Here is a 13,068-nt window from a genome sequence, read left to right as displayed (position 1 = left end):
TCTTTCTCTCTTCTCCCAATGCCCCATTATTATAGGTTTTTTTATCCACCCTACCTTTTTCTTACTCTGCTTCTCTCTCATAGATATGGTTAGGATAGGTAGAAACATAGGTAAAGTCCTGAGACAGATTAGCTGTTTATATGTTGTTGAATAATCTGTTTTTCAGATTATTTAGATACATCTATAGAAACCAACTCCTACCTAGCTATGCAAGAATGGTTCTTAACAGTAGTGGACCCATAAGGAAGGCAAGACAACATCATTTTGTAGTAGCTAGCTTCTGCTGTCAGACTAGGAGGAAGGAGGAAGATTAATTCTAAGATAATTAGGGGACAGACATCTAATGCAGAGCAATAGCCATTGCTGTAGTTAAGAAGTGGTCCATGACTTGCCTAACATGAGCTAAGTATAAGTAAACTTAAGAGCTTCCTTTCATCAGCTGCTAGCAAACCTTTCATAAGGCTTGTTGTTATTGTAGGAAGGAATACTAATTAGTAGATACTGCTGAGAAGCTTTAAATTCTAACAGCATTTTAAAGTCAGCTTGCTCCTCCAATAGAAAGCCTATGAATGCTCCCATTACTTTATGTCTGAGTTAAATATAGTTATACATTTTTAGTATACTTGTTCCTTATCATAACTTCCATCTTTCTGGCAGAAACTAGTTGTACTTATAATCAATTTTCCTGCAGTCATAATTTTAAAATTTACTTTCAAAATTTTGTCCTGGCTGTACAAACTCATATACTGATGAGTAGCTTATCACCTGCATCACTATTTTTTTTTAACTGTGTGTGTGTTGTGTGTAATTCCTTTCTTTTCCCCGCCTCTATTAGTAGAAATAATTGAATGTCAATTGAACACATGAAAGGGTTTCCAAATGATTGTAGAGGGTATCCCAAAATTCTTAGTGCAATTTTAACCTTTAATAACTTCAGAGACATAAATGCTACAAATGCCATTGAAATTTTTAAACTTGTTTATTTTTATAAACTTTAAATACTAATTGTTTGGTTTTAATTTTAACAAGATAAGGTAACCTATTATTATGCCTTGGTTTGTGAAAAAACTTTTAGATGCCATTTTTTCAGACTGTTAGATTGGTAGAGGAGGATCTCTCGCTTGGCCACATTGGTTATCTCCATTAGACTTTTTCTTGTAGAGTTATGTTAGAACTTTCACATATGCATCAAAACCTCATTCTTTGATAATTTTAAGATTAGGGTTACCAATGTAGGCCTTTCAATTATTGAGGAGTAGTACCTGATAAAAGTCTTTACAAAGTTCAAAAATCAACAAGTGGTAATGCAAAAGGATGATTATGTTGAATTTTAATTTAAAAAGTTAATATTTTTCAAATTTGATCTATACTTCTGAAGTTATTAAGGCTAAAAAATGCACTAAAACTTTGGAGATATTCTATATTAGTGAGTATCAGATAAAGAACATAAAGGATAACTTCCTTTAAAGGAAAAAATACCATAGATGAGAACTTGCATGATTGTTATTTTGTTATTCCTTTAATTAAATTTAATTTAATTAAAAATTCCCCAGTCATTGAATTAGTAGCCTCTCAATTGATTTAGCTTATCCTATCAGATCTTTATGCTGTTGTTGCTGCCAAAGCCCCATGTCTAGGCTATGCAAGGATGCCCAGTACAGGGGGAAATTCCTACCTACCTTGTTTCATTTAAGAATTTAACTGTGAATTCTGTTTTCCTATCTTCATTCAGAACATAATCAAATTATCTCATGGCTTCAAGCAAGTAAAAATTTGGGAATCACTGTTATTATAAAATTTTGGTAATCCTCACTTGTCTGAATTATTTTAAAATTCATTTACATACACTTGGTGATATTAGGAGTAGGGAAACACTACTGCTTTTTTATCTTTTTTTTTTCACTCTGCTATAATCCGTATTTGATAAATCTACCTTTTTGTAGCTTCCACAGAAGACTTATTCTGATGCATAACTGCCATAAAAATAGCCCTAGATTTGAAAAGGCTATGTACCTACAGAGGCTTTGAAAATTTTCTGGTACCTTATAGAGTAAGCTGGAATGTTCTTTAGAGTCCTTTCTATCTCTAAATCTATGGGTCCTACAGTCCTAAATACAGAGCAAATGGATACTATTTGTCTGGGATCCAAGGACCAGACCTAGCTAAATTCTGAGAGGCTTATCACCAGAAGGATAACCACCAGTCAAATGAGGCTTTTTGACCATTGCAACTTGTGAAATACAGAGAATCTGGGAAGTATCTTTAAAGGTTATCTGAATAAAATAAAAGATCATTCATTTTATCAGGGTATATTTTATTAAATCAATTGAACAAAAACATTTTCAGCTAGATTATAAGATTATAGCAATAATAAATCTGCATATTTTTCAAAGACTTTTGAGAAGCAGAGAAAACTGAATACCTACAGTAAAGATTTGTTATAATCAAATGATTATAGAGAATGGAATAAAAAAGATGCTGAAATTAAAAAATTTTTAATGGTTTAAAAATATTTGAAAAGGTAATATAAAGGAGATTGCTATCAAGGATATCATCTCTATTTCTAGATATCTCAGAGTTGGATGATTAGTTCTCTTGAGTAATTTAATCTTAGATCCTACATTAGAGACTATAGTAGGTAACATCTTGAATTTCCAAACAAGATAAATTATCTTCTTTACATTGGTGCTATGGATGCATAATCCTATTTTAATTTTAAAAAAAAGAACAACCAAGGTACAAGAATATCCTTACCTTGGCTTTTCTAAGTTACATTAATCATATACATATGCTTATTTTTTGTTATGGTTCTAGATTGGTTTGAATATAGGGCTGCATTTTTTTCCCCTTAAAATCTTGTTCAAAACCTAAGTATAAATCTGGCCTCAGCCACTTCCTAGCTGTGTGACCCTGTCCAAGTCACTTGACCCCCATTGCCTAGCCCTTACCACTCTTCTGCCTTGGAGGCAATACATTGGCTCCAAGACAGAAGGTAAGGGTTAAAAAAAAAAAACCCTAAGTATAACTTATCATTGTTCTCTTTACTACTTTTTATGTGGTAATGTAGAAAAGACTTATTTTAGAAAGATTTTGAAACAAGGACAGTAACAAAAATGAGAAAGTTTATAAGAACAATGATAATAAAAATGCCTTAAAACATCTCTTTTTGGTGTCTTGAAGAAATAAGTTTTATTTTTTCTTTTTAAAGTTTTTTATTTTAATAACATATTCACATAAGTTTTCCAAAGTCATATAATCCATATTGTCTCCCTTTCTTCTTCCCTTCCCCCTCCCAGAGCTGACAAACAATTCAATCTGGGTTATACATATATTATCATGCAAAACATATATTCATATTATTCATTTTTGTAAGCAAAAAAATTTTATAGAACCAAATCCCCAAAAGATATGCCCAAATAAACAAGTAATAAATCATATGTTTTCATCTGCATTCCTACTCCAACAGTTCTTTCTCTGAAGGTAGATAGCCTTCTTTTTTATCAGTCCCTCAGAATTGTCCTGGGTCATTTTGTTGTTATTAAAGTCTGTCACATTTGATCATTCCAGGGTATTGAAGTTCATGTGTATACTGATTTCTTGGTTCTACTTATTTCACTCTGCATCAGTACACGTAGGTCTTTCCAGCTATTTCTGAAATCATCCTGTTCATTATTCCTTATTGTACAATAGTATTTGTTCCATCACCATCATAATACCACAATTTGTTCAGCCATTCCACAATTGAGGAATATCCCTTTAGTTTCTGATTCTTTGCCACCACAAAAAGCACAACTATAAATATTTTTGTACAAACTGGACCTTTCCCATTTTTTTTTAATGTTTGGGATACAGACCTAGTAGTGGTATTATTGGAATAAAAAATATGTATGCATTCTTTTGTGGCCCTTTAGGCATAATTCCAAATTGCCCTCCAGACTGGTTGGATCAGTTCACAACTCCACCAGCAATGCATTAGTGTCCCAATTTTGCCACATCCCCTCCAACATTTATCATTTACCTTTACTGTCATATTGGCCTATCTGATAGGTGTGAGGTGGTACCTCAATGTTGTTTTAATTTGCATTTCTCTAATCAAGAGGGATTTAGAACATTTTTTCACATGATTATAGATAGCTTTTATTTCTTCATCTGAAAACTGCCTATTCGTATCCTTTTGGCCATTTATCAATTGGAGAATGACTTGAATTCTTCTAAATTGTACTTATTTCTATATATTTGAGAAATAAGACCTTTATCAGAGAAATTTGTTCTGAAAAAAATTTTCCCCAGTTTGTACTTCCCTTCTAATCCTGGTTGCATTGGTTTTGTTTGTACAAAACCTTTTTAATTTAATATAATCCAAATTATTCATTTTACATCTTGTAATGTTCTCTATCTTTTATTTGGTCATAAATTCTTCTCTTCTCCATAAAACTGACAGGTAAACTATTCTATGTTCCCCTAATTTATTTATAATATCACTCTTTATGTTTAGATCATATACCCATTTTTTTACTTTATCTTGGTATAGAGTGTGAGATATTATCTAAACCTATTTTTTGTCATACTGTTTTCCAATATTCCCAGCAGTTTTTGTCAAATAGTGGATTTGTCCCCAAAACTGGGATCTTTAGGTTTATCATAGAATGTCTTGCTGAGGTCACTTACCTCGAGTCTATTCTACTGATCCTCCCTTCTGTCTCTTAGCCAGTACCTTATATTACAGTTTAAGATCTGGTACTACTACCATCCTTCACATTTTTTTCATTAGTTCCCTTGATATTCTTGACCTTTTGTTCTTCCAGATGAATTTGGTTATTATTTCTTCTAGTTCTATAAAGAAGGTTTTTTTTTTGGTAGTTTGATTTGTTTGGCATTGAATAAGTAAATTAATTAGGTAGGATTGCCATTTTTATTATATTAGCTTGGCCTACCTATGAGCAATTGATGTTTTTCCAATTGTTTAGATCTAATTTTATTTCTGTGAAAACTTTTGTAATTGCATTCATAGAATTCTTTTTCTTGGCAAATACATTCCCAAACATGTTATATTGACTAGAGTGATTTTAAATTGAGTTTCTCTTTCTAACTTTTGCTGCTGAGTTTTGCTGGAAATATATAGAAATGCTACTGATTTATGTGGATTTATTTTATATCCAGCAACTTTGCTATAGTTATTATTTCAACTAGTTTTTTAGTTGATATTTTAGGACTCTAAGTATACCATCATATCATCCCTGAAGTGATAGTTTATTATTTCCTTACTGCCTAGTTTAATTCCTTCAATTTCTTTTTCTTCTCTAATTGCTAAAGCTAGTATTTCTAGTACAATATTAAATAGTGGTAATAATGGGCATCTTTTCTTCATTCCTGATCTTATTGGGAAGGCTTCTAACTTATCCCCATTGCAGATGATTCTTGCTAATGGTTTTAAATAAATACTAATAATTTTGAGGAAAGACCCATTTATTCCTATGCTTTCTAGTGTTTTCAGTAGGAATGGGTGTTGTATTTTGCAAAAGGCTTTTTCTACATCTATTGAGATATTCATGTGATTTGTTAGTTTGATTATTGATATGGTCAATTATACTGAAAGTTTACCTAATATTAAACCAGCTTGCATTCCTCGTCTAAATCCCAGAAACATTTTAAGTAAATACTTTAATATGGTAACTTTATGCAATTATTTTCCAGTATACTTTTTTGAAAACTTTCAAGAAAGATCATTTAGAGGTGCAGCCTGTATTTAGAACATATACTGTGAGAATTGACCTACTACTAATGGTTTCTCACCTTTAAGCTTGGGAGATTAATAAGAAAAATAAGAATGAATGAATATGAAGAAAATTCTGTCCATGTCCTTTATGAAAAGATGATGAGATTCAGACTCATTGATGCTATCATGTTTTAAGGAAATGTATTAGAATTTTAACATAGTGCTAGGAATGTAATGAATTTCCCACCATGCATACAGAGTGAGCCAAAACTTTGCACTTTGTGTTGAATAGATTATTTGAGTTTATATGCCTTTACAAATGTTGGCAATATAAGTCACATTCCAACATTTAACAATTTAAGTATATAATTAAGTAGTTCTCCAAATTATATTTTATATAATCCATTAAATCAGCAGTATTGAAGTACATATGAAGTGTGACCATAAAATGAGACTAATTTTTGTTTGTGAAAATAGTCATTACTCATAAATAACTTATTATATACCTTGTGTATAACACTTGTATAACCTTTAGCAGTTAATTTACATTAATGTGGAAATACTCAATTAAATGAATAATTAACTTTATTCCCTCACATACTCTAATTGTAGAGCAAAATTATAAATCTAGTGTTCCTTGACACTTTTTACATTTAGAATCTTCAATTAAAACTATCCTCCAAATTTTAATTGTACACATAAATGACATCTCAGGAAAACAGAAGTATTTCCAGTAATAAAACTAAGTTGTATTACATTTTTGAAAGTATTTTTGGACTACTTAGTTGTGTATCCTATTTTGTATATTTTTATATCTTAACAGTGTGCAATGCTGCTGAAGATTTTATTATTTAATATAACAGAATTTGAAAATAATTTTTTACTTTTTAATCCTCTTTTGGAGATTAAGGAAAAGAGATTATCTTCCTCAACCTCCAAGCCCTCTTATTTTATGCAATAGCAAAATGTTTACATTTGGGAGCCTATGTTTCCCTACATATGGATGTACTAAATTTTAGATATATTGTATACAAGTGACTAATTTCATATATCAACTGTAAAAAAAAAAAGTTAAAATTATATTTAAATTTTAAATTAAGCAGTGACATTAGCCAAGGTCTAGGGTCTCCAACCTGTCATTTGAAGCTTTTCGAAAAATCTCCAAGATTTAACTAAATAGATTCTTCTTATGGATTTCCCCAGGCTACATATGGGAAGATAGTAAGTGCCACAAGTGCCTTAGTATAACTATTCCAGAAGCTGGAGACAAAAATATTGGTCTCCTTATTTAGAGGTGAGGAGGGGTAAGTAACATTTGTTATGTTCAAGGGAGTAATAAGAGATATTTAGTGAAATGAAAGAGAACAACCATGTTAGTAGTGTGTGGAGTGGAATGGGGGAGGGGGGTTCATTCCCCCATCAATCACTCTAATGAGCAGATAGGAGAATTGATGCTGGCAGAGTTCACATGGCTTTATTCAGAGATGGGGGGGGGGGGGAATAGAGTAAGGGAACACTGCTTGGACATAGGCAGTATCCTCACAAGTGGGGTAGAAGGAGAGCAGGGAGACAGAGACAGAGAGACTCCACAGTCTGAAGTATCAGATTTTATAGGGATCCAACATAATACTATCTCCACTCTCCCATCATCTATATCTTATTCTACCCTACTTCTTCTATCCTCCTTAATCTTTCCCAATGCTTCTGAGTGTCTTCTAACATTTCCAAGCATATAGGAATATTCCTTAAGTTTGCAATTTTTCGTTGAGTCAGGTTTTTAGGCCTGTCCAAGGATTTATCAGATTGCAACAATTCAGACTGAAACACTCTTTGAAACATTTTTCAAGTTAAGCATCGCTTAGGACATGTGATTATAACTTGTAAGTTTTGGGATTTCTCTCATAGGAATTAGGTTACTCCTAATCTTCCCACAGGAATAAAAAAAGATGAGGGGGAGCTTTTTAGCTACATTTGAGAAGACTATCAAAAGCCGATAGATAGATAGATAGATAGATAGATAGATAGATAGATAGATAGATAGATAGATAGATAGATAGATAGATAGATAGATAGATAGATAGATAATCTGCTTGGGGAGGGGAGTTTCTTCTACTCTTCAAAAGGAGAGATTGATATCTCCTAGTGGAGGGCACCTAGCCACTATTTTTGTATAGGAAGTTGCTAGTCTATGATTACTAATACTAATCAATGTATATTGGGGAATAATGCACAATTTCATCCCACACAGTAGGAACAGATGTTTGAGGCATTAGTGGAAGAGTGGAAGGGGCAAAGACCTAGCTTGGTAGCTTCCTATGATGACGAGAAGTATTCTAGTATGTTAGTTATTTCCTCTATCTGATGTCTTCACTCTGGTTCTTTGATGTACTATCTGTGCACTTAAGGTGAGCATAGAAAAGGGGTCTCAGAAAACAGTTTGATGAAGAAGCAGCTTGTGAATTAAACTACTTTGAATGTTCCAATCTTTGAATGTGTTCATAGAAGTGTTCAGAACTAGGAGAATCATACTCTTTGTTAGGTAAGCTACCTCTGGAGTCTTATTTGGTTTCAGGAGCCATACTTAGTAATAAATTAAGAGTTCTGTGTCCTTCGAGAACAATTAGGATAATAAAGGGGCTCAGAATCATGTTCGAAGATCTATTGAAGTACCTACTTAACCTGGAGAGAGTTTATTATGGGTAGGGGGAGAGAGAGAAGAGATATATAATAGTAGTTTTCAAGCATATGAGGAGTTGTCTCCTGGGAGATCAATTAAGCATTCTTTTGTGGAAAAAGACAAAACTAGGACCAATGGTTTAAAAGTTACTGGGTGGCAGATTTCAGCTTACCTAAAAATGGAATGTGTTCTTTTTTTGTATTATGTCCTTGTCACTATATATATTCAAATAAAGGCTTGCCAACCATTTGACAGTAATGTTTTAAGGGAGTTTGAAGCAGTGAATGGATAGGGCTGAAAATTGGGTATCTCCTATGCCTTTTCTTTCTTTTTTTTTTTTAACCCTTACCTTCTGTCTTGGAATCAAGACTGTGTGTTGGTTCCAAGGCAAAAGAGTGGTATGGGCTAGGCAATGGGGGTTAAGTGACTTGCCCAGGGTCACACAGATAGGAAGTATCTGAGGCCAGATTTGAACCTAGGACCTCCCATCTCTAGGCCTGGCTCTCAATCCACTGAGCTACCCAGCTGCCCCCTCCCTATGCCTTTAAAGTGCCTTCCAACTGATAAATCAAGAAGCCTTTTTATTAAATGCCTCCCATGTTTCAAAAATGGTGTTAAGTACTAGGCATACAAAGAAAGGCAAAAGACAGTCTCTGCCTTCAAGGAGCTCCCAATCGAACAGAGAAAACAACATGGAAATAACCACACAGAAACACAATACATCCAGGAAAACTGAAGATAATCACAAAGGGAAAACACTAGCAGGTGGGCTTTTAACTGAGATTTGAAGGATGCCAGTGAATATAGGAGATAAAGAGAAGTTAGAAGAGAATTCCAGGCATGGGATGTCATATGTAAGGTTCAGCAAGGTCAGTGTCACTACATTAAATAGTGCATGAAGGGAACGGATTAAAGTGTAAGAATGCCAGAAAAATAGGATCCTTTGATTCAATAATAAGACACCTGGGTTTTGTTTCTGACTGACATTTGACTTTCTATGTAATACTGAATGGAGAAAGCTAGATTGGTTTGGTAGGAATGCAAGCTGTGGCTAGATTTTGAATTTAGGCATTGAAATGTTAGAGCCAGTCAACAGCATTATACCCTTTACATTCATCACTATTGATAAATGGTAGATTGCAGGAAAAGGGGGGTCAGTTTTTAATTTTGATAAGGCATATTTAAAATGAAGCAGCTACTAAAATGGTATACTACTAAAATATTCATAGGCATACGTATTCATTTGTAGGAGTATTCGGTGCAAACATTTGCACTGTCTCAGTTATTATTTGGTTCGCATCAAGTAAAATATTATGAGTAGTTGTCTTACATTGTTGCTGACTATCCAATTTTTAGTTTGCCAATAAGACAGCAGGATTTCAAATCACTACAGTTTTATTCATGGCAATATGACTACCACCAATGTATGATGTTATTGTCAGGATAATATACATTGTAAAGTATTTTTTGACTCTTGCAACATTTAGAATCAGTATTTCTGATGTGTGAAAGTATCAAAGTAAATGTAAGTGACAGGTAAGCTACATTAACTCATACCTTACAGTTATAATCATAAAAAGTTAAATCATAATATAGAGTAATATCTGATGTTTATGGACTGCCTGACATTTTTTTTCCTTTCACAATTACATGCAATAACAACTTTCAACATGTTTTACAAAACTTTAAAATCCAAATTGTCTCCCTCCTTCCCTTCCTTCCCACCTCCCCAAGATGGCAAACAACCTGATTTGGGCTATAGAAGTATGATCATGCAAAACATTTTCACATTGGTCATTTTATGAGAGAATACTTTTATATAAAACCAAAACCCAATAAAGTGAAAAATAGTATTCTTCTGTCTGCTTTCAGATTCCATCAGTTTTTTCTTGGGAGTGCATTTTTTTTCATCATAAAGTCCTTCAGAATTGTCTTGTATCATTGTATAGCTGAGAATAGCTCAGTCTTTCATAGTTGGTCATCTTACAATAGTATTATTACTGTGTACAATGTTCTCTTGGTTCTACTCCACTATTCATCAGTTCTTGTAAGTCTTCCTAGGTTTTTCTGAAACCATCCTGTTCATTTCTTAGAGTATAATGGTATTCCATCACAATTATATACCATGATTTATTCAGTCACTCCCCAACTGATGAATATACCCCTAATATCCAGTTCTTTGTCACTACAAAAGGAGCTGTTATATTTCTTGTATAAATCTCTCCTCCCCTTTAAAAAATATTCCTTGGAATATATAACTAGTAGTGGTATTGCTGGATTCAAGGAGAATATAGTTTTATAGTCCTTTGGACATAATTTGAAATTGTTCTCCATAAGAGCTGGATAAGTTCACAACTCCACCAACAGAGTATTAATGTCCCAAGTATCCTATATTCCCTCCAACAGCTATCGTTTTCCTTTTCTGTCATATTATCTAATCTGATAGGTGTGAGATGTGGTGCCTCAGAGTTGTTTTAATTTCATTCTCTAAATCAGTAATGATTTAGAACATTTTTTCAAATGACTATAAATTGTTTTGATTTCTTCCTCTGAAAACTGCCTTTTCAGATCTATTGACCATTTATCAATTGGGGAATGACTTGTATTCTTATAAATTTGACTCGGTTCTCTATATAATTGAGAACGTCTGACATTTTTGCTAATTATATAGAAAACTTTAACAAACTGGGGACAAACATGTAATGTTAGGTTTTCAATAAGTGAAATCTTAATGTTAAATGTTTAAATATTTTTAGCCAAGAGATTTCAATAAACCAAAATTAACTTCTCATCAGTAAATTAGTAAAGAGGCCCTATTGCAGATAAACATTTAAATTCTCTTCTAAAATAGTCCAGGCCAGTGTTTTCCCTCTTTAGTTTTTTAGCTCTGTAGTTGAACAAGTTGATAATGTAATTATCTCTAATGAGTTTAAATAGGCTTTCTTTATGACAATGATTATATTAAATATTGAAACTCAGAAAATCAGGGATAGAGAGAAAAAAGTCATATGTGAACTATCAAGTCATCAATGTAGCAAAAGTAGTTCCTTCCTCTATAATCCTTCCAACTTCCTCCTCCAGTAGGTCAGTAAGCCAGTACTTGAAAATCTGGAAGATATTCTCTTATTTCAATATAACTGTTCATTCTCCCCATGCATATAGTCTCTTCTACCCTATTTAAATTCTCATTGTATTAACTGAAGTCTGCACTAATGCAGAATGAAACTTTCCTGGAATGAAACGACTATTTTTCCAATCTCAATGTAACCATTTTGCTGAACACAAAGCCTTCATGCATACATGGCCACATTACTCCTTTACTCAAAAATCTTAAGGGGTGCTTTATTGCCTACTAACAAACTTCTTTACCTGAGATTGGTTTTGAATTTGGGTAATGCTGACTCCAGGCCCAGGCATGAAGCACAGTCAGTACAATGACAGTGAAAAGCAGGAGATGGAATGAATACTGGGTTTCTGGAATAGAAGGTAGGCCAATTTGAAAGGTTTGAAGAAGAGTAGTGGTCAGTAAAGTTGAAAAGTTAAGAGGCGAAATTGTGAAAGGCTTTAAATGTTAAACTTGGGAATTTAGATTGTCGTATTTGAACTTAACAGTTGTTTTGGGAAGTGGTACTATAGGCATTTTTATTTCATTATTCTAGATGAGATAAGTTCATATATCAGCAATAATTTTTAAAGGCCTACTATTATGTGTCAATCACTGTTCTAAATGCTTGGGATACAATGAAACAAATAAAATAATCCTTGCCCTGTAAATATGGGATAGGACAGAGTACATAGGCTAGTATGATGCATCTTTATCTAACTCATGTTCTCATTGACAACTGAAAACATTGTCAGGTGGAAGTGCAAACCAAAACTAAAAGAGAAACTGAATGGCAAGTGGAGGTATTACTTGGAAAGTTCCCTAGGGGCAGCAAGGTGGCTCAGTAGATAGAGAGCCAGGCCTGGAGACAGGAGGTCCTGGGTTCAGATGTGGCCTCAGACCTACTTCCTGGCTGTGTGACCCTGGGCAAGTCTCTTAACCCCCATTGCCTAGCCCTTACCACTCTTCTGCCTTGGAACCAATACATAGTATCCACTATAAAACAGAAGGTACGGGTTTAAAAAAAAAAGTCCCCATACGACTATACTTACTTAAAAGTTGACATTACATCTTCTCAGTTTCCCAACATGTTCCAGATAAACAATTCAGCATTTCACAGAATGTTTGAAAAACAAAAATGTATTTTTAATTATTATAGATTAACATGATTAAATAAAATTCCACTTCTCTTTTTAGAATATATTTTCAGAATTTATAACTATTGAAATGCTGTTCCATGGTAAAGCTTTAGAAGTCTACACTGCTGCCTACCAAAATATACAGAAGATTGATGAAGAAGAAGATCTAGAGGTAGGAATAATAAACCTCTTCCTCTCATTAATCTGAAGGTATACTGGGTAAATTTTCAGGATTATAATGTCTTAAACTAGAACATGGTGATAGTAACAGTAATTTGTACATCATTGCATCCCTTTCCTTTGGATTCTCAAATTACAGACTTCTTGTGAACTACACATACTTTGTTATACTAATTTTACATGGCTTCTTCACTAGATTTAAACATCTTCAGTATCAGATGTTTTGTTTATCTCTTTATTTTACCCTACTGCA

General features: G+C 33.3%; 1 protein-coding gene across 1 annotated transcript in view; it reads left to right on the top strand.

Moving 5' to 3' along the window:
• The window catches only part of CIBAR1 (CBY1 interacting BAR domain containing 1), a 43,788-nt gene that overhangs the window by 20,636 nt on the left and 10,084 nt on the right, over positions 1-13,068 (top strand). Inside the window, exon 7 of the mRNA XM_007488106.3 lies at positions 12,694-12,807. Coding sequence (XP_007488168.1) covers positions 12,694-12,807 — 114 coding nt within the window. The remainder of the gene's footprint in view (positions 1-12,693; positions 12,808-13,068) is intronic.

This window comes from Monodelphis domestica, chromosome 3, assembly GCF_027887165.1.
Source record: "Monodelphis domestica isolate mMonDom1 chromosome 3, mMonDom1.pri, whole genome shotgun sequence".
In the NCBI taxonomy this organism is placed as follows: domain Eukaryota; kingdom Metazoa; phylum Chordata; class Mammalia; order Didelphimorphia; family Didelphidae; genus Monodelphis; species Monodelphis domestica.
Note: the sequence above shows the minus strand (reverse complement) of the source record. Positions and strands in the feature narration are given on the sequence as shown.